The 21,792-nt window shown below is 43.4% G+C and overlaps 1 protein-coding gene across 1 annotated transcript in view; it reads left to right on the top strand.

The window, feature by feature from the left end:
• The first annotated feature begins 784 nt into the window (after positions 1–784).
• Positions 785–21,792, top strand: part of LOC126171255 (small subunit processome component 20 homolog) — a 205,728-nt gene continuing 184,720 nt past the window's right edge. Inside the window, exons 1-2 of the mRNA XM_049920787.1 lie at positions 785–857; positions 1,148–1,425. Of these exons, the coding sequence (XP_049776744.1) occupies positions 813–857; positions 1,148–1,425 (323 nt within the window). The 5' untranslated portion in view covers positions 785–812. The remainder of the gene's footprint in view (positions 858–1,147; positions 1,426–21,792) is intronic.

The raw sequence follows: 21,792 nt of genomic DNA, 5'->3' as shown, positions 1-21,792 counted from the left end.
TATTATGATCTCACATTTTTTGTTTCTTTACCGGTGTCTTAATCCAGCAATGCCTAACATCGGGTGTTTTTTATCCTTGACCACTTCGATTTGCTTGAGGTTAGAGATTTCTTTATCAACTACACACTGTTGTAATGAAAGCCGCAATAGACGATGGAACAGAAGACAGAGAATTTATACCCCTGTGGGTTTGTTTGGCCCATGGGAGAGCTTCACACAAAATCTGAAAACTCTGAACTGGACCACAATTGAACATAAACGCTAACTTTCTCGTGAATTTATTCTTACAAAGTTTCAAGAACCAGTATTCATTGAGTAATTTAGGAATACAGTAGAATGACTTACGCATCACTCTCGTAGGAACAGCAGAGACAAAATCTGACTAATTACAGCATGCACAGAGGCGTTTATGCAATCATTCTTCCCACGCGCTATTGGCGAATGGTATGAAAGAAACTCTATTACATGGGACAAAGCAAAGTACCATCTTCCATACACTTAACGAGTGCTTTCCACAGAATAAATGTAGATGCACATCGGAAACTACGAATTTAACTATCGAATCGAGGTGTTCACTTGTTTTTTGACAATTTCGACTTCGACCATAATGGTCGAAGAATTTCGACCATAGATGCTACGAAGCAATTGACATAATGTTTACCTTTATCTTTGGTTTGTTTATTTCGTGAAGACCATGTGGTCGGTGGTGGTACAGTGTATACGTAGTGTTGTGTAGTTTCTTAGTTCGTTATTGTATTAGAAGAGCGTGCATTTGTCAGATTTGTCTAATTTGCTGTACTAGAGGTTGTAAAATGAAGAATAAGCCCACGAGACACAAGGAACGCAACACATTTAAGGTCTGAGTGCTGATTCTAACTGAAATTGAGAACGCAGTAGCATTTGTAGAAAATAATTATAATGCACACTAGTTCATTATGAGGCTCTCTAATGTTCATCCATCATTAAGTGTGTTTTTTGCTCTTCCCTTGACACAACAGTAAAATGTTCATTTATACTTTATTTGTAATGTTGAGAAACACTGAAAGTTGTCTACATTTAGCAGCTTTATACTGACCTACTATTTGAAATATAATATTTAAATTTATCATATTTATGGTACACTTATGCTGAAGTTATTTCTGTGCAGTTCCAGCCATTTTCGGAGCGCATAGCAAATATTGACATTGATGTATTCCACCGCGTCAGGCATAAGTTTGAGGATGCTGATGAGGATGACACATACATGCATCAGTGTCTTCAAAAATGGAATGTTTTAAACCTGACCGATAGCTATGATAACTTTAAAAGGGAGCTCCCGAATGTTCAATCGTTACCGCTTATTTTAAATCAAAAGGAAGTGATTGTCGCAGTAATCTTGAAACATCTTGCAGCAAAGGATCCGCTGTCATTACAACCTATTTTGGAGTAAGTGGCCATATCACATACTTTTTTCTCTGCAGTAGCTTAAAGTAACAGTAGTGTTGTCATAATTGAACATTATTAGCGTAGTATATTTGAGTTGTTATAAATGTATATCAAGCATATTTATCTTCAATTAGGTTACTGAAACCGTATTTTTATTTCTTCAGAGCTATGGTAGACATATGATCCCATGAATAGCTCAGTTTTAATTTAATTATACTTTTGTATATGGCAGACGATTATGAACATTGAATCAGGATTGATCACTTTGACACCTGTGGTGAATGTGTGTCAAAATGAACAGTACAGTTTATTGTACAACACTGTATCCATGTATTTGTGTTTAAGTCACCAAAACGTTGAAAGCAATCCAATAATGAACAAAATGGGTGGTTGAACCTACTGGTACAAGAACGCAGCTTTGACTCATGATGAAGTGATAACACATGTGATTACATTCATGTGCAAAGTGAACGAAAACAGAACACTGAGAATACTTGTTTTGCTTCTATGTTACTTTTTTGATTGTAGGGTATGATGATAGTCTGATCTGTCGTGTACTCACAGTCAACGTTGGTTTGGAAGTTGAATATTAGGTTGTGACTTTGCAAAGCCAGTCAATTTGATGTTATGAGAGTAATTAAAATTCCAGTTATAGTGTGTATTTTACATATTTGAGTGCTGTTTTGATGGTGTCATGAGTCACAGCAGATGAGTGGCACTAGTAGGTGGAATATTTACAACAAAAGCACCTGTAAAAAGCTTCCTTTACACAGTCAGGAATAGTTAGAGGACACAGATCTTATACCTACTATAGCCGTAAGATGTCAGCAGGAGAATTTGTGTGACAGAGACAGACAAATTCACGCATAACAACAGGCTTATTTAAAATGGTATACCAATGCATACACAGTATTTCACCATCAAAGGAGAAGTCAAGTTAAGCTAGTACACACACATAAAATCTGACTTTATCTACTTCTACACATACTCTGTTCTTTTAATCCCACCACCTTGAAGAATTAAGAGTGCTGCAAGGAGCTGAGCAGGCATGGGGTTGCTACTCACTACTAGTGTTACATGTTAGTTTTGTGGTGAATGGTGAAATAGTTGTGTTTTCATGACAGATGGCTGTGCATACATTGCCCCTTGCTGGATTCATCCTTCTGCAGCACTCTCAGATATTTTTAATGGGCCCATTTACACATTAAAAGAGAGAAGTAACTGTTACAAACTACAGTAGTTCTGTAGCCTGTGTGTTATTGAGCTGGATGGCATGCTTGTTAATGTACTAGACTTATTTAAAAGGAGAAGGGAACAAATGCCCTTTCCAGTAATTCAGTTTTGGCATGTCTGTTATTTTGCTAAATCAGATCAGTTACTGGTTTATGATGGTACTTTAGCAATATGTTTACTGGCTGTAGGTTGAAATTATTGTCTGCTCAAATAGGTGTAAATCTAGAGCATCTGAATTTGATTATTTGTTATTTATTCTTATGTTTCCTACAGGTATTAGTAAATAAACATTGAAGTTCAGCATTGTACAATTTCAGTAACAGATATTGCTGGGATCCTCTCTCTGCTAAGTCTAACTGTTGTTTCTTGTTTGATAATCCTACAGATTGTTTTGCTGTTCTTAGTTTTTATTTGTCTCACTTTCTGTGTGTGTGTGTGTGTGTGTGTGTGTGTGTGTGTGTAACAGCTTGGGAGATGTTGAAGAGCTGTTTGTAACACACACTAATATATGTAAAAGTTGCAATGCCAAGAAGAATATGTCTGACTGAAATGAACTGTGTTTATGTGAAGATAGGTATCATTCAAACATTAGACATAAATGAGCAGGCGGATTCTGTCTGTCTCACACTGTTTACTGCTTATCAAGATATGACCTTATGAAGTATCTTCACAAAATGTGATTGGCTCAGGGACTAATTTACTAGTAGAACCCAGTACTCTGTACTGGACTGCGAATAATTCTCAGGTGTACCACAAGTGAGCAAATAAGACCTATAATGTTTTCAATATGCTTGAGCAGTTTTTTCATGTAGGAATGTCAACAGTTTAAGATTGTTTGCTGGTGATGCTCTTTCATGTACAAGAGGACACCATCACTGGACAATTGTAAGGAGTTGCAGAAAGACATGAACAGAATTTCTGCTTGCCAATGGCCTTACTGCAATGGGAACACTGGTTCTTGTCAGATCACTGAAGTTAAGTGCTTGTCAGCTCTCATTTACACTCGGGTGAATGACCATCCAGGTCTGCGGAGCGCTGTAAGCAGGCGTACTCAGCCCTTGTGAGACCAGTTGAGGAGCTACTTGATGGAGTAGTAGTGGCTCCAGTCACGAAAACTGACAATGGCAGGGAGAGACATGGCGGTTGGTCGATACTATAAAGGCATGTTTGGATGGAGTTTAGTTTATTAATAGTGGTTGGAAACTCTCTTTAAATTCAAAGATATTATAAGATTAGTGGTAAATGTTTTGAGCTCATCAGATCATAAAGGCATTTAGAGGTAATATTCTAAGAAGTGGTATTAAATGGGATGATCAAGTTATTCCAGTGTTAGGGAGGGTAAATGGGAGACTTAGATTTATTGGCAGGATTCTGGAAAAATGCAATGCATCTGTAAAGGAAATCACATACAGGTCCAATTCTGTTGTATTAGTCCAGTGTTTGCAATTTTTATTAAGTAAGCATGACAGTAGTCATTAAATACGAATTCAGAGATGTGCTGTTAGTATAATCATGGATACTTAAATATGAAGCCTTGTAAGAAAGATGACATAGTTCTAGTGAAACCCTAAATTGAGTAAATTTAAAGAACCTGTATTCTAAGAAGATTGTGTGACAGTTACTCTGCTACCATCATATGTCCTGTGTAGGATAGTAAGATAAGAGAGATTAAAGACTGTACGGGGACATGTTGTTGTTGTTGTTGTTGTTGTTGTTGTTGTGGTCTTCAGTCCTGAGACTGGTTTGATGCAGCTCTCCATGCTACTCTATCCTGTGCAAGCTTCTTCATCTCCCAGTACCTACTGCAACCTACATCCTTCTGAATCTGCTTAGTGTATTCATCTCTTGGTCTCCCCCTACGATTTTTACCCTCCACGCTGCCCTCCAAAACTAAATTGGTGATCCCTTGATGCCTCAGAACATGTCCTACCAACCGATCCCTTCTTCTGGTCAAGTTGTGCCACAAACTTCTCTTCTCACCAATCCTATTCAATACTTCCTCATTAGTTATGTGATCTACCCATCTAATCTTCAGCATTCTTCTGTACCACCACATTTCGAAAGCTTCTATTCTCTTCTTGTCCAAACTATTTACCGTCCATGTTTCACTTCCATACATGGCTACACTCCATACAAATACATATGGATGGTTTTTTGTCCCCTTGCTTAATATTCAATTGGAATAAGGATAAAAGTTGATAATATTAGTACAATGTGCCATGTGCTGTCCAGGAGCTTGTGGAGTGTGTATGTTGGATAGTAGAAATCGGGTTGATGCTTCACTGTGCCAAGGAACTAAAGAATATCTAGACATTGTATATTAGAAGATGAAAGATGGCCTAGGTATATTAATGGGTCATTCCATGTCAAGGGAACCAGGGGTCCCCACTCGACCATCTCCAAATCTAATGAAATTTGGTGTGAAGGTTCTATAAGGTCTTGGATGGTTGTATACCAAATTTCAGTCCGGTATCTTCAGTGGCTGAATTTCTAGGGGCTTTTAAAGAGAGGCCACTTGTCTTCGCAATAATACAAAGGTGAAAATGTGCCAAGTTTGCCAGGCTTTTTTAGAAGTTCTAGAAAACATTTGGCCACTTCCTTTAATATATATAGATACATTTTTATGGATGCTTAGGTGAAAAGATATGCATGTGCAAATTTGGCCAAAATTTTCTACTGCAAATATAAGCATATTTTTTTTGGGGGGGGGGGGGCAGTATCTCAACTGTGTCTTTCTTTCTTTTTTTTCCCATACAGCTGGAATGAGTGTGTTTTAAGCCTTTAAAGCTATATTGTTTAATTTTTGGGTCTTGCATTTTGGTGAGTAAGAATATGTTTCAAAAATTATTATTATTATAGCACTTCGAGAAGATTGAAAAGTGAAACATTTTGCTCATTAAGTCCCATAATTAATTTTTTATTTCATTATATAAATCAATTTCAAACATTAATATAACACATGCCATGAAAACAAGTATGATACACAACACAGCAAATTTGCAAAACAAAAATACGAAGTAGTCTGTTTCATTTTTTGTTTTAAATAGTTCTACAATTTTGCCAATGGCAGATTGTAGATAACTGTATTATCTTCCTGATGATGTTGTTGGTGCTTCTAAAGTCATGAAAACATGTTGCACAGGAATCCAGCAGGTGTCTTTTAGCAGTTGGTCAGTGGAAGGAACAAGCAGAACTGTGTGGGTGCATAAAGCTGATGAGGACATCTTGTTGTTCATGTGAAAGTTCACACGTTTCCAACCCACTAAAAATTGTCGTTCATACATACATACAGACAGACAGACATGCATAGATACAATACATTCTCCTGGTTGTAAATGTGCAATTGAGATTGCTGGAATTTCTTCATCTGCTTTGAAGACATGAACTGTGAATGCTGCAGTGTCATTGGAAACTCTGCTTCTGAGTTGATTACAGTTCACTGGCTTAAATTTATGATTTTTCTCTTTTTCCAGATATTGTATGTCCCATGCCAAACCTCGTTTCTTGACCAAGCTGAATTTTTTCAATCTCTACTTTTGGTACAGAAAAAAACTTAGTCTGGAATACTGTTATCACAGAATTTGAACAAATTATGTGGAGTCTATATTTGGTTATCTAAGGGCCTCTGCAGACTAACACCGGCCGCTAGTCTTTTTGCTGTCCCCCAGTGTCATCACAAGGCGATTTACCGTGGCTTGTTCCAAAAACATTTCATTTGGCAGTGATGCCAAAATCCTTTTCGTGCAGGCATAAAGTGATGAAGTTTTTGAAATTCTTACAATGAGCAGCTGAACCATCACTAAAGTAATAAATGTTCCTAATGCTTTCAATCTTTGCTTTTAAATGTACTACTAACTTTATTTGAAAGGCATGAACAGCAGTGGTACCATGACAGAGACAGTTGCCAATCATACAAATGCTAATACTCTGACATTCTTTCTCACCAAAATAGACAACAAATGGATGTAATGTGACATGACTATTCTCCCAATGAAATCCTTGCACAGCATCTTGAACAAAAACTGAATAATTCTCAGCAAAATCCATCAATATAATTAATTCATTTTTTGCAAGATTTATTATTAGTTGCTTAAGATACAAACTTTGGTGTTTTGACACAAAGTGATAGCTTCTTAAACCAGGAATTTTCAGAATTAGTGCCTCCATGAAATTTTCTACTGTTCTCAGACATGTCTCTAATGTATGTCTGTCACTAAGGACCCATTGCTTGTTTTCCATTGTTTCTTCAAGGTCACAGCCTTTAAAAGCATCGTCAGGAAAAGCCTCTAGTTGCATTTTTTCCGGACATTCTTCACAACATTGCAGCATACGTTCTTTTTATTCCAAACTGCATACAACTTTTGTCATCAAATCCTTGTAGTCATCTTGGATGGATATTGCTGAAGCCAACATTAATTTGACATTTTGATGAATTGCACATACACATACTAAATACGATGCAGAAGCACCATCCCCTTGCTGGTCCAGGTGTTAGAATAGACCCGAGGTATATTCCTGCCTGTCGTAAGAGGAGGCTAAAAGGAGTCTCAAGAGTTTGGGCCTTTATGGGATCGTCTCCTATAGGGTTTGACCTCCATTCTTCAAAATTTTCTCGAAGAGCAAGCCAGTTGGGGAAGGGCGCCTGAATGATGCATCATGTCCATCGTGCTCTAAGACCTTTGGCAGACGTTGACATGGATCTGCACTTCCACCCATTCTCGAGCTCTTGGGCGAGGTCACACTCCTGGGTGCATTTTCCTCCATCCACAGTGCAGCAGTATCGTTTTCTGCACTGACGATGATAATGGACTTGTTTGCACCTTATATCCAGCACGGTAGCCAGTCCGTTGTGGTGGGGCCACCATGTACCCTGTTGGTTGAAGCCCACTGACCACACAGGGATCGCTCTGCTGATGCCTGTGCACCATTAACTCCCCACGTATGCCAAGGAGTAGATGCACATCGCCCTGGGGCATCAGGAGTCCCGGCAATGACCATGAAGCGTAGTACATTATCTCTTACTGGTGGTGAACCACCATTAGTCTCTAAGTGCTTAAGGGCTCAATTTAATGCACGGAAGTATGACCCAAACTCGTTCCCCTCCCTGGCCACACCATGGGAGGAATGCCAGGCTAAGGATGGTAGCGAATCTTACTTGCACTGGTGCCTAGTGTGTATGAGATCTGTTGGGGAATCCTTTGTGCCGAAGAAGCCTCAGTTTTTAGTAGAACATTTAGAGGACAAGTTTGGGGAGGTGGAGAGATTGTCCAAAATGCACTCTGGGTCACTCGTGATAAAAACAGCCTCCTCTGCCCAGTCACGGGCATTACTCGCTTGTGACAAGCTGGGGGATGTTTCTGTTACTATCACACCCCATAAGAGCTGAAATATCGTCCAGGTTATTTATTTTCCACAGGGACCTTCTTTTGCAGTTTGATGACGAGCTGCATGCCAATTTAGAGTGGCGAGGTGTTTATTTTGTCTGGCGCATCCATTGGGATCTGAGGGATAATCAGGTTGCCACTGGTGCCTTCATCTTGACCTTCGAAGGTGACACATTACCCGAGAAGGTCAGGGCGATGGTCTACCGCTGTGATCTTAAGCCATATAACCCTCCCCCAATGCAGTGCTTTAAGTGCTGGAAGTTCGGCTACATGTCTTCCCACTGTACTTCCAGCGTCACCTGTTGAGATTGTGGAAGTCCTTTGCATCCCAATACTCTACATCTACATCTACATCCATACTCCGCAAGCCACCTGACGGTGTGTGGCGGAGGGTACCTTCAGTACCTCTATCGGTTCTCCCTTCTATTCCAGTCTCGTATTGTTCGTGGAAAGAAGGATTGTCGGTATGCCTCTGTGTGGGCTCTAATCTCTCTGATTTTATACTCATGGTCTCTTCGCGAGATATACGTAGGAGGGAGCAATATACTGCTTGACTCTTCGGTGAAGGTATGTTCTCGAAACTTTGACAAAAGCCCGTACCGAGCTACTGAGCGTCTCTCCTGCAGAGTCTTCCACTGGAGTTTATCTATCATTTCCGTAACGCTTTCGCGATTACTAAATGATCCTGTAACGAAGCGCGCTGCTCTCCGTTGGATCTTCTCTATGTCTTGTATCAACCCTATCTGGTACGGATCCCACACTGCTGAGCAGTATTCAAGCAGTGGGTGAACAAGCGTACTGTAACCTACTTCCTTTGTTTTCGGATTGCATTTCCTTAGGATTCTTCCAATGAATCTCAGTCTGGCATCTGCTTTACCGACAATCAACATTATATGATCGTTCCATTTTAAATCACTCCTAATGCGTACTCCCAGATAATTTATGGTATTAACTGCTTCCAGTTGCTGACCTGCTATTTTGTAGCTAAATGATAAAGGATCTATCTTTCTGTGTATTCGCAGCACATTACACTTGTCTACATTGAGATTCAGTTGCCATTCCCTGCACCATGCGTCAATTCGCTGCAGATCCTCCTGCATTTCAGTACAATTTTCCATTGTTACAACCTCTCGATACACCACAGCATCATCTGCAAAAAGCGTCAGTGAACTTCCGATGTCATCCACCAGGTCATTTATGTATATTGTGAATAGCAACGGTCCTATGACACTCCCCTGCGGCACACCTGAAATTACTCTTACTTCGGAAGACTTCTCTCCATTGAGAATAACATGCTGCGTCCTGTTATCTAGGAACTCCTCAATCCAATCACACAATTGGTCTGATAGTCCATATGCTCTTACTTTGTTCAATAAACGACTGTGGGGAACTGTATCGAACGCCTTGCGGAAGTCAATAAACACGGCATCTACCTGTGAACCCGTGTCTATGGCCCTCTGAGTCTCGTGGACGAATAGCGCGAGCTGGGTTTCACATGACCGTCTTTTTCGAAACCCATGCTGATTCCTACAGAGTAGATTTCTAGTCTCCAGAAAAGTCATTATACTCGAACACAATACGTGTTCCAAAATTCTACAACTGATCGACGTTAGAGATATAGGTCTATAGTTCTGCACATCTGTTCGACGTCCCTTCTTGAAAACGGGGATGACCTGTGCCCTTTTCCAATCCTTTGGAACGCTACGCTCTTCTAGAGACCTACGGTACACCGCTGCAAGAAGGGGGGCAAGTTCCTTCGCGTACTCTGTGTAAAATTGAACTGGTATCCCATCAGGTCCAGAGGCCTTTCCTCTTTTGAGCGATTTTAATTGTTTCTCTATCCCTCTGTCGTCTATTTCGATATCTACCATTTTGTCATCTGTGCGACAATCTAGAGAAGGAACTAGAGTGCAATCTTCCTCTGTGAAACAACTTTGGAAAAAGACATTTAGTATTTCGGCCTTTAGTCTGTCATCCTCTGTTTCAGTACCATTTTGGTCACAGAGTGTCTGGACATTTTGTTTTGATCCACCTACCGCTTTGACATAAGACCAAAATTTCTTAGGATTTTCTGCCAAGTCAGTACATAGAACTTTACTTTCGAATTCATTGAACGCCTCTCGCATAGCTCTCTTCACACTACATTTCGCTTCGCGTAATTTTTGTTTGTCTGCAAGGCTTTGGCTATGTTTATGTTTGCTGTGAAGTTCCCTTTGCTTCCGCAGCAGTTTTCTAACTCGGTTGTTGAACCACGGTGGCTCTTTTCCATCTCTTACGATCTTGCTTGGCACATACTCATCTAACGCATATTGTACGATGGTTTTGAACTTTGTCCACTGATCCTCAACACTATCAGTACTTGAGACACAACTTTTGTGTTGAGCCAACAGGTACTCTGAAATCTGCTTTTTGTCACTTTTTCTAAACAGAAAAATCTTCCTACCCTTTTTAATATTCCTATTTACAGCTGAAATCATCGATGCCGTAACCGCTTTATGATCACTGATTCCCTGTTCTGCGTTTACTTTTTCAAATAGTTCGGGTCTGTTTGTCACCAGAAGGTCTAATATGTTATCGCCACGAGTCGGTTCTCTGTTTAACTGCTCAAGGTAGTTTTCAGATAAAGCACTTAAAAAAATTTCACTGGATTCTTTGTCCCTGCCACCCGTTATGAACGTCTGAGTCTCCCAGTCTATATCCGGCAAATTAAAATCTCCACCCAGAACTATAACATGGTGGGGAAATCTACTCGAAATATTTTCCAAATTATCCTTCAGGTGCTCAGCCACAACAGCTGCTGAGCCAGGGGGCCTATAGAGACATCCAATTACCATGTCTGAGCCTGCTTTAACCGCGACCTTCACCCAAATCATTTCACATTTCGGATCTCCGTCAATTTCCTTCGATACTATTGCACTTCTTACCGCTATAAACACGCCTCCCCCTTCACTGTTCAGCCTGTCTCTGCGGTATACATTCCAATCTGAGTTTAGGATTTCGTTACTGTTTACGTCTGGTTTCAGCCAACTTTCTGTCCCTAGTACTATATGGGCGTTGTGATCGTTTATTAATGAGAGCAGTTCTGGGACCTTTCTATAGACGCTCCTGCAGTTTACTATTAGCACATTAATATTGTTATTCCCTGTTGCATTTTGCCTACTCCTATCTTGCCGCGTCTCAGGAGGCGTCTTGTCGGGCCTAGGGAGGGGATTCTCTAACCTAAAAAACCCCCATGTGCACTCCACACGTACTCCACTACCCTTGTAGCCGCTTCCGGCGTGTAGTGCACGCCTGACCTATTCAGGAGGACCCTACATTTCTCCACCCGATAGCGGAGGTCGAGAAATTTGCACCCCAGATCTCCGCAGAATCGTCTGAGCCTCTGGTTTAAGCCTTCCACTCGGCTCCAAACCAGAGGACCGCGATCGGTTCTGGGAACGATACTACAAATAGTTAGCTCTGATTCCACCCCGCGAGCGAGGCTTTCCGCCTTCACCAATTCCGCCAACCGCCTGTACGAACTGAGGATGACCTCTGAACCCAGACGGCAGGAGTAATTGGTGCCGACATGAGCAACAATTTGCAGTCGGGTGCACCCAGTGCTCTCTATTGCCGCCGGTAGGGCCTCCTCCACATCTCGGATGAGACCCCCCGGCAAGCAGACAGAGTGAACACTGGCCTTCTTCCCCGACCTTCTCGCTATTTCCCTAAGGGGCTCCATCACCCGCCTAACGTTGGAGCTCCCAATAACTAATAAACCCCTCCCCCCGTGTGCCTGCTCGGACCTTGCTGAAGGAGCAGCCACATGTCCCCTCACAGGCAGAGCGGGCGATGCCACACGGCCAGCCTCCACATTGACCTTCCGCCTCGTGCGCCGCGAACGCCGCTGAACCCGCCACTCCCCTTGGGGAGAGGGTGGCCCAACCGCGCCCGGTACCCGCGAAGATGTCTCAACAGCAGGGACAGTGGGTGAAGCATGTAACACCTGGGGTGTACCTTGCGACGCACCAGACTCCCCACTGCCGCTACACTCCGAGGCAGCAGCCTGAAGACGGCTGACCGCGGCCATCAACACGCTCAGCTGTTCGCGAACATTGGCCAGCTCCTCCTGCGTCCGTACACAGCAGTCACACATCCTATCCATCCTAAGGAAACAATTTACTGAAGAGAGTTAATCAACCTTTAACTAGACTGCTAATTCACTAAAGGCGGCTGCTTATTCACTAAACTGTGGTTGCTAGCCACTTCTTGTAGAAAACAATGAAAATAGCACTACCTGTCTCTGGACTGTATTGAAAACAAACTCTAGCACTACTGGCACTATGGTTGACTACAGGGACTCTCTCTTACTGTATTCAAAACAAACACGAAATCTATGGAACACTATTAAGAGCACTCGAAAAATAAAGCTTCCTAAAAGCAAATACACATGGAAGAAGAAGTGACAAGTAAGAAAAATACAGTTAATACTTAAATTAAGGTAGCTCGCTGCACAGCAGACGTGAAGCAGGCGGCAGTTACGACGACACTGACACTACTGGCACTATGGCTGACTAAAGGGACTCTCTCTGACTGTATTCAAAACAAACACGAAATCTATGGAACACTATTAAGAGCACTCGAAAATTAAAGCTTCCTAAAAGCAAATACACACGGAAGAAGAAGTGACAAGTAAGAAAAATACAGTTAATACTTAAATTAAGGTAGCTCGCTGCACAGCAGACGTGAAGCAGGCGGCAGTTACTCCATGTGCCCCACCTCCCATCTGTGTCAACTGCGAAGAGCATCATTCACCTTGCTCGCCAGACTGCAGGATTTTACAGAAAGAGAGGAAAATCATGGCATACAAGACCCCGGACCGACTGACCTACACTGAGGCTAAGAGGAAGTTTGAAATCCTACATCCTGTGCCTGTGACATCTTCCTACACGCCATTACGAGAATGGTTATCACCTTGTCAGTTCCACCAATTCCAGTCGGCTCTCGGAGCTGTAAAACTACACCTGCCCCTTGATGGTGGGGGGCACTTCCCTCCCTGTTGCTCCTGCACCACCTACTTCGGAAGGAACAACCCCCAAACCATCGGGGACACCAGTCCCACATTCTCAACTGGAGAAGCGTAGCTACTCTCGCTAGGAAGGGGCCCCTTGGGTCACTCCCTTCCCAGTATCCTACCAGTGGCAAAGTGGACACCTGCCAGTGGCTGAAGCACCCACAGGTAGCTGGTCGTAGGGCTTCACGGTCCTCCTCAGTCACTGAGACTGAATCACTGAAGCTCTCCCAGCCGGAAAAATCTAAGGAACAGTGAGAGAAACCAAAAAAAGAAAAAGACCCCCGAGAGCCAAGGCACTGCAGTGGCACCCACACCACCGCTACCTACAAGCTATGTGTCTGAGGATTAAGTGGAGATTTTTGTGTTCGCTGAGGACCTAGATCTCGCTTTGCCCTCACACACAATGGATGTTGACCGCACAGGTACTCATCCGGTGGCAGCAGGTGACCCTGAGGCGTAGACTGCCTCATTGAGTGTTTCATGCCTTCCCAGTCTCGTGATAACATTTATCCTCCAGTTGAAATGTGGCGGTTTTTCCCACCAGCTGGCTGAGCTACGGAAACTGTTAAGTTTTACACCTGCTTTCTGCATTGCCCTCCAGGAAACCTGGTTTCTGGCAATGCAGACCCTTACCCTCGATGGCTATAGGGGATATTATAAGAACCACAGCGAATATAATAGAGTGTCAGGTGGAGTTTGTGTTTATGTCCTGAACTCGGTTTGTAGTGAACCTGTTCCCCTTCAAACTCCTCTTGAAGCTGTGGCTGTCAGGATACGGACAACGCAGGAAATAACTGTCTGTAATGTGTATCTCACTCCAGATGGTGCAGTACCCCTGAACATATTGGCTGCACTGGCTGATCAGTTCCCTAAACCTTTCCTACTTTTGGGAGATTTTAACGCCCATAACCGCTTGTGGGGTAGCACCATGCTTACTGGGCGAGGTAGAGGTATCAAAAATTTACTGTCTCAGCTCGATCTCTGCCTCCTAAACACTGTGGCTGCCATACATTTCAGTGTGCCCCATGGTAGTTACTCGGCCATTGATTTATCACTTTGCAGCCCAGAACTTCTCTCGTCTGTACTCTGGAGAGCCCATGATGACTTGTGTGGTAGTGACCACTTCCCCATCTTCCTGTCATGCCCACAGATGCTTACCCAGATGGGCTTTAAACAAGGGAAGCTTTCACCTGCCCCACATGATACCATAGATGTGGTGGTTGAGCTGGCCACTCAAAAGACCGTTTCTGCGGCGGAAACCACAATCCCTTGTTCCTTAGGGTGTTCTCGGCGAAAGTCAGTACCTTCGTGGTCGCTGGAAATTGCTGAGGCCATTAATGAGCGGAGGCGGGCTGTATAGTGACATAAGTGGCTCTCTTCCCTAGAGGACCTAATAGATTTTAAACAGCTCCGTGCCCGCGTTCACCAGCTGGTAAAAAGAGGAAACAGGAGTGTTGGGAGAGGTACGTCTCAACCATTGGCTGCAATACGTCACCTTCCCAAGTCTGGGTGAATATCAGACGTGGTTTGGCTACTAGACCCCAACAGGTGACCCTGGCATTAACATCAATGGCTTGTCATTTACTGACGTAAACGTGATTGCCAAGCACTTTGCTGAGCACTATGCTTGAGCCTCTGCATTGGCAAATTACGCCCCAGCCTTTTGCACCCTCTAACGGCAGATGGAAGGGAAGGTTTTGTTGTTCACTACACGCCACAGTGAACCTTATAATGCCCCATTTACAGAGTGGGAGCTCCTCAACGACCTTGCACTTTGCCCCGACACAGCCCCTGGACCAGATTGGATCCACAGTCAGGTGCTTAAACATCTTTCGTCCGACTGCAAGTGACATCTCCTCATCATCTTCAACCGTATCTGGTGCGATGGTGTCTTTCCATTGCAATGGCGGGAGAGCACCATCATTCCAGTGCTCAAACCCGGTGAAAACCCAATTGATGTGGATAGCTATTGGCCCATTAGCCTCATCAAAGTTCTTTGTAACCTGCTAGAATGTATGGTGAGACGGCGTTTGTGTTGGGTCCTGGAGTCACGTGGCCTACTGGCTCCATGCCAGGAAGTTTCTGCCAGGGTCGATCTACGACTGATAATCTTGTGTCCCTCGAGTGTGCCATTCGAACAGCCTTTTCCAGATGCCAGCACCTGGTTGGCACCTTGTTTGATTTACAAAAAGCTTACAACACAACCTGGCGACATCATATCCTTGCCACGTAATATGACTGGAGTCTCCAGGGCCTGCTCCCGACTTTTACATAAAATTTCCTGTCGCTCCGTACTTTCCGTGTCCAAGTTGGTGCCTCCCATAGTGTCCCCAATATCCAGGAGAATGGGGTCCCACATGGTCCAGTATTGAATGTATCTCTATTTGTAGTGGCCATTAACGGTCAAGCAGCAGCTGTAGGGCCGTCCATCTCACCTTTTCTGTATGCAGACAACCTCTGCATTTCATACTGCACCTCCAGTACCGGTATTGCTGAGCGGCGCCTACAGGGAGCCATCCACAAGATGTAGTCATGGGCTGTAGCCCACAGCTTCCAGCTTTCAGCCGAAAAGTCGTGTGTTATGTACTTCTGTCGGCGCCGTACCGTTTATCCGGAACCAGAACTTTACTTTAATGATGATCCACTCACTGTAGTGGAGACATATCGATTCTTAGGAGTGGTTTTCGATGCCCAATTGACTTGGCTTCCTCACCTCCGTCAACTGAAGCGGAAGTGCTGGCAGCACCTCAACACCCTCGCAGCACCTCAACACCCTCCGCTGCCTGATCAACACCAACTGGGGTGCAGATCACTCTACGCTGCTGCAACTCTACAGAGCCCTTGTTCAATCCCACCTTGATTGTGGGAGTCTGGTTTATGGTTCAACAGCATCTTCAGCTTTGCATTTCCTTGACCCAGTGCACCACTGTGGCATTCTACTAGCAACAGGAACTTTTAGGACAAGTCTGGTCACCAGCATCCGGGTGGAGGCCTGAATCCCTCCATTGAAGGTTAGGCGTGCACAACTGCTGGCCAGCTATGTTGCACACATTCGTAGTTCTCGTGAGCATCCGAATTACCATCTCGTTTTCCCAACCATTGCGGTTCATCTCCCGCATCGGCAGCCCACGTCAGGGCGTACAATTGCGATTCACGTCTGGTCCCTTCTGTCTGAATTGGAGTCCTTCCTTTTACCACCTCTACTTGAGGTCCATTCATATATACCTCCATGGCGTATACCTTGGCCGAAGCTTCGTCTGGACCTTTCACATGGCCCTGAGGACTCCATTAACCCTGTGGCTCTCTGCTGTCACTTCCTCTCGATTCTCGACATGTACGGGAGCCATGAAGTGGTTTACACCGACAGCTTGATAGCTGATGATCACGTTGGCTTTGCGTATGTTCACGGAGAACATATTGAAGAGCACTCCTTGCCAGATGGCTGCAGTGTTTTGACTTCAGAGCTGGCGGCCATATCTTGTGCCCTTGAGCACATCTGCTCATGCCCTGCTGAGTCATTTATTCTGTGTACTGACTCCTTGAGCAGCCTACAAGCTATCTACATCTACATTTATATCCGCAAGCCACACAACGGTGTGTGGCGGAGGGCACTTTACTTGCCACTGCATTACCTCCCTTTCCTGTTCCAGTCGCGTATGGTTCGAGGGGAGAATGACTGCCGGAAAGCCTCCGTGCGCCCTCAAATCTCTCTAATTTTACATACGTGATCTCCTCGGGAGGTATAAGTAGGGGGAAGCAATATATTCGATACCTCATCCAGAAATGCACCCTCTCGAAACCTGGACAGCAAGTTACACCCCGATGCAGAGCGCCTCTCTTGCAGAGTCTGCCACTTGAGTGTGCTAAACATCTCCGTAACGCTATCACGCTTACCAAATAACCCTGTGGCGAAACGCACCGCTCTTCTTTGGATCTTCTCTATCTCCTCTGTCAACCCGACCTGGTACGGATCCCACACTGATGAGCAATACTCAAGTATGAGTCAAATGAGTGTTTTGTAAGCAACCTCCTTTGTTGATGGATTATATCTTCTAAGGACTCTCCCAATGAATCTCAACCTGGCATCCGCCTTACCAACAATTAATTTTATATGATCATTCCACTTCAGATCGTTCCGTACGCGTACTCCGATATTTTACAGAAGTAACTGCTACCAGTGTTTGTTCCGCTATCATATAATCATGCAATAAATGATCCTTCTTTCTATGTATTCACAATACATTACATTTGTCTGTGTTAAGGGTCAGTTGTCACTCCATGCATCAAGTGCCTATCCACTGCAGATCTTCCTGCATTTCCCTGCAATTTTCTAATGCTGCAACTTCTCTGTATACTACGGCATTATCCACGAAAAACTGCATGGAACTTCCTACACTATCTACTAGGTCATTTATACATATTGTGAAAAGCAATGGTCCCATAACATTCCCCTGTGGCACGCCAGAGGTTACTTTAATGTCTGTAGACATCTCTCCATTGAGAACAACATGCTGTGTTCTGTTTGCTAAAAACTCTTCAATCCAGCCATGCAGCTGGTCTTATATTCTTTAGGCTCTTACTTTGTTTATCAGGCGACAGTGCACAACTGTACCGATCGCCTTCTGAAAGTCAAGGAAAATGGCATCTACCGGGAAGCCTGTATCTTAATATTTTCTGGGTCTCATGAACAAATAAAGCAAGTTGGGTCTCACACGATCGCTGTTTCCAGAATCCATGTTGATTCCTACAGAATAGATTCTGGGTTTCTAGAAATGTCATGATACACGAGCAAAAAACATGTTCTAAAATTCTACAACAGATCAATGTCAGAGATATAGGCCTATAGTTTTGCGCATCTGCTCGACAACCCTTCTTGAAAACTGGAACTACCTGTGCTCTCTTCCAATCAATTGGAACCTTCCGTTCGTCTAGAGACTTGCGGAACACGGCTATCGACCAGTGCTACCGTAGCCATCTTTTGGTAGCGACCGTCCAGTAGTCCCTGTATGCCCTGGAACAGTCCAGTCGTTCGATGGTGTTTGCGTGGACCCTAGGACACATTGGAATGCCAGGAAATGGACTTACTGACAGGCTGGCGAAACAGGCTACCCGGAAACCGCTTCTGGAGATCAGTATACTCGTAACTGACCTGCGATCATTATTACGCCGCTAGGTTTTTGAGCTTTGGGAGACAGAAATGCATTATCTCAGTACGCACAACAAACTGCGTGCAGTTAAGGAGACTACAAATGTGTGGAAGTCTTCCATGCAGGTCTCTCGCAGGGATTCTGTGGTTCTCTGCTGGCTGCGCATTGGCCACGCATGGGTGACCCACAGCTACCTCCTTCGCTGTGAAGAGCCGCCTCAGTGTCGGTGCGGCGCGTGGTCGACATTGACCCGTATTCTGGTCCACTGTCCTACTTTGACTGCCTTGCGACGAAATCTTAGGTTACCACATTCATTGCCGCTAATTTTATGTGACAACGCCTCATCAGCTGATTTAGTTTTACGTTTTATTCGTGAGGGTGGGTTTTATCATTTGATCTAAGTTTAAGCACATGTCTTTTGTCCCTGTGTGGAGGTTTTAATGTGTTGCAGAGTAGCTGGCTTCTCTGTTTTCTTCTCGTGGTCAGCCAGCCATGTTAACCTGCTTTCTTGTTTCAATCTCTTCTGGAGGAGAAGGTAGTGGGAAAATGCATGGGATATGTCTTGCATTCAGGTATATTACAGGTATATGAACTATGGGGCAAGGTGATGGGAGTGGGGGTTGCATAGTGACAAAGACAAAGACATTGTGCAGTTTGGTGATCAGTGGAATACTATCACGTCTCCCAGCACAACCTCTCAATACTGCACCTAGCAGTCCACCACCCTGACCCTACCACATCCTTGCATTTTGCTACAGGCAGCAGTACAGAATCTTCCCCCTTCCCTAACCTGCTATCCCTCCCCACCTCATGCCTCTTCCGTACCCCCAGTACCCACCTCAGCTGAGATCACTACTCACCACAGTTGGGCCTCAGTGCCTGGAAGTGACAGTGGCTGTGTGTGAATGCGAGGTTAGATCTGATGAAGTGCGAAGTCCAGTAGCTTAATAATATCATATAGTCGTATTTTAGGTATTTTAAATATGCCTATCTTCCAGTCTGTACCGCCTCTATGTTATGTGTAGCAATCTGTCTTAATTCATGTTGATATTCCATCCCAGATTCTCCATTGTTTCATAGATATTTTGTTTTATTGGCACAAAATACTTAAGTGATTTTATGAAACGTTTGTTCCATTTGGTTTATCTTCATATGTAATGTTATTATGTTAATTAGCTAAATCTACTTGATCAGCACGTTTTCTTACTATCAGATCAAATATTGATTATTTCTGTTTACTTCCAAGTTCCTATAGATTTCTGGAACAAGTTGTAGTGACACTGGCAGTCTTCCCATACATTCTCACTGGAAACTTTGTTGCCAGCAGTGACCCAGAACTGACATCAACAACTCTAGCTGTCGTCTGTCATTACTGTCTGAAACCAAACCTACGTTTTAGTTTGCAGACAATGACTCTCAGATTCCATCTCTGTGACGATGTTAATACTCTCAAACTGTTTGATGAAAATGAAAATCCTTCCCACTTGCACCCACTAAGGAAGTGTCACATTAGTAATTCAAGTAATCAGATGTCGAGACCCTACTACCCCCAGAGAAACATGTCTGATTAACATTAACCTTTCTTCACATATACTTTTCAAGCCATTGGATAATGCATGATTAAGTTAGAAGCACTCAGGAATAGTAGTTTTGTTAATGAGCACACAAAGCAGTTTGTAGCATATCCTGTCATGTCATCATACTAAGCTAAATATGCAGCCAGCCAGTAATGTTGTTGTGACTCACCGATCATTCAAAGTGCTGCCGCACAATTGCGCGCGTCCTCTACATGCGACGCTGTCTGCCAGCCATGCAGCAGCCGCGCCACCTAAGCAGCCATCCAGCCAGCAGCCACTAGACTTGGACTCAGTGCTCATTGGAATGTTACAGTGTTCACATGTCGTGCTTTGTCAACTTGCTCAGTGACATACATGTGTTGTGTCATTTTGAAATATATGTGTTCAACTTGATGTTACAACAAATGTGTCCGCACGGAAATTCAGAAGGATTGCAAAACCCATCGTAAATAAAATCCTGGTAGTTGTGAGCTGAGAAACATACTTATTGACAGAAGAACTCCGAGTTAGCTGCCCCAGAGAGGCTTTAATTAAGGGTGGTGATTGGGCAGTATGTTAATGGCGCTGTCACAAACGCGTGCCAGTGAAAAAGCCACAGTAAAAATTTTATAAATCCCTCATATCTCATAAATGGTCTGAGATACCGAAACAAGTTTTTGGAAAATGATACCACGCAAAGAGGAGAGTATTTTGCCATATAAGTGACATGCAAAATTTCTGTATCTAACCTGATATTCAAACAGCTACAGTTTTTAATTGAAATAATGTAACATTTAAGAACCATCAATAGCTGATGAAACAAGATTTTCTGTGGGTTTTGCAACAGTATAAGTGAAGGAGATACAAGTTTATTTTAAAACTGAGAAAGTGCTTTCTCATACCTGTTGACATGTCTTGCACTCAGTTGTTAGTTTAATAACACACTGTTTTAGGATTCTGTCACAATTTCAACTGCATTAGACTGGTTGTTGTTGTAGTCTTCAGGGCTGAGACTGGTTTGATGCAGCTCTCCATGCTACTCTATCCTGTGCAAGCTTCTTCATCTCCCAGTACCTACTGCAACCTACATCCTTCTGAATCTGCTTAGTGTATTCATCTCTTGGTCTCCCCCTACGATTTTTACCCTCCACGCTGCCCTCCAATGCTAAATTGGTGATCCCTTGATGCCTCAGAACATGTCCTACCAACCGATCCCTTCTTCTGGTCAAGTTGTGCCACAAACTTCTCTTCTCCCCAATCCTATTCAATACTTCCTCATTAGTTATGTGATCTACCCATCTAATCTTCAGCATTCTTCTGTAGCACCACATTTCGAAAGCTTCTATACTCTTCTTGTCCAAACTATTTACCGTCCATGTTTCACTTCCATACATGGCTACACTCCATACAAATACTTTCAGAAATGACTTCCTGACACTTAAATCTATACTCGATGTTAACAAATTTCTCTTCTTCAGAAACGCTTTCCTTGCCATTGCCAGTCTACATTTTATATCCTCTCTACTTCGACCATCATCAGTTATTTTGCTCCCCAAATAGCAAAACTCCTTTACTTCTTTAAGTGTCTCATTTCCTAATCTAATACCCTCAACATCACCCGACTTAATTCGACTACATTCCATTATTCTCGTTTTGTTTTTGTTGATGTTCATCTTATATCCTCCCTTCAAGACACCATCCATTCCGTTCAACTGCTCTTCCAAGTCCTTTGCTGTCTCTGACAGAATTACAATGTCATCGGCGAACCTCAAAGTTTTTATTTCTTCTCCATGGATTTTAATACCTACCCCGAATTTTTCTTGTGTTTCCTTTACTGCTTGCTCAGTATACAGATTGAATAACATCAGGGAGAGGCTACAACCCTCTCTTACTCCCTTCCCAATCACTGCTTCCCTTTCATGTCCCTCGACTCTTATAACTGCCATCTGGTTTCTGTACAAATTGTAAATAGCCTTTCGCTCCCTGTATTTTAC

Source organism: Schistocerca cancellata, chromosome 1, assembly GCF_023864275.1.
Source record: "Schistocerca cancellata isolate TAMUIC-IGC-003103 chromosome 1, iqSchCanc2.1, whole genome shotgun sequence".
Classification (NCBI taxonomy): domain Eukaryota; kingdom Metazoa; phylum Arthropoda; class Insecta; order Orthoptera; family Acrididae; genus Schistocerca; species Schistocerca cancellata.
The sequence above is the reverse complement of the archived record's forward strand: the minus strand, read 5'-3'. Positions and strand labels throughout refer to the sequence as shown.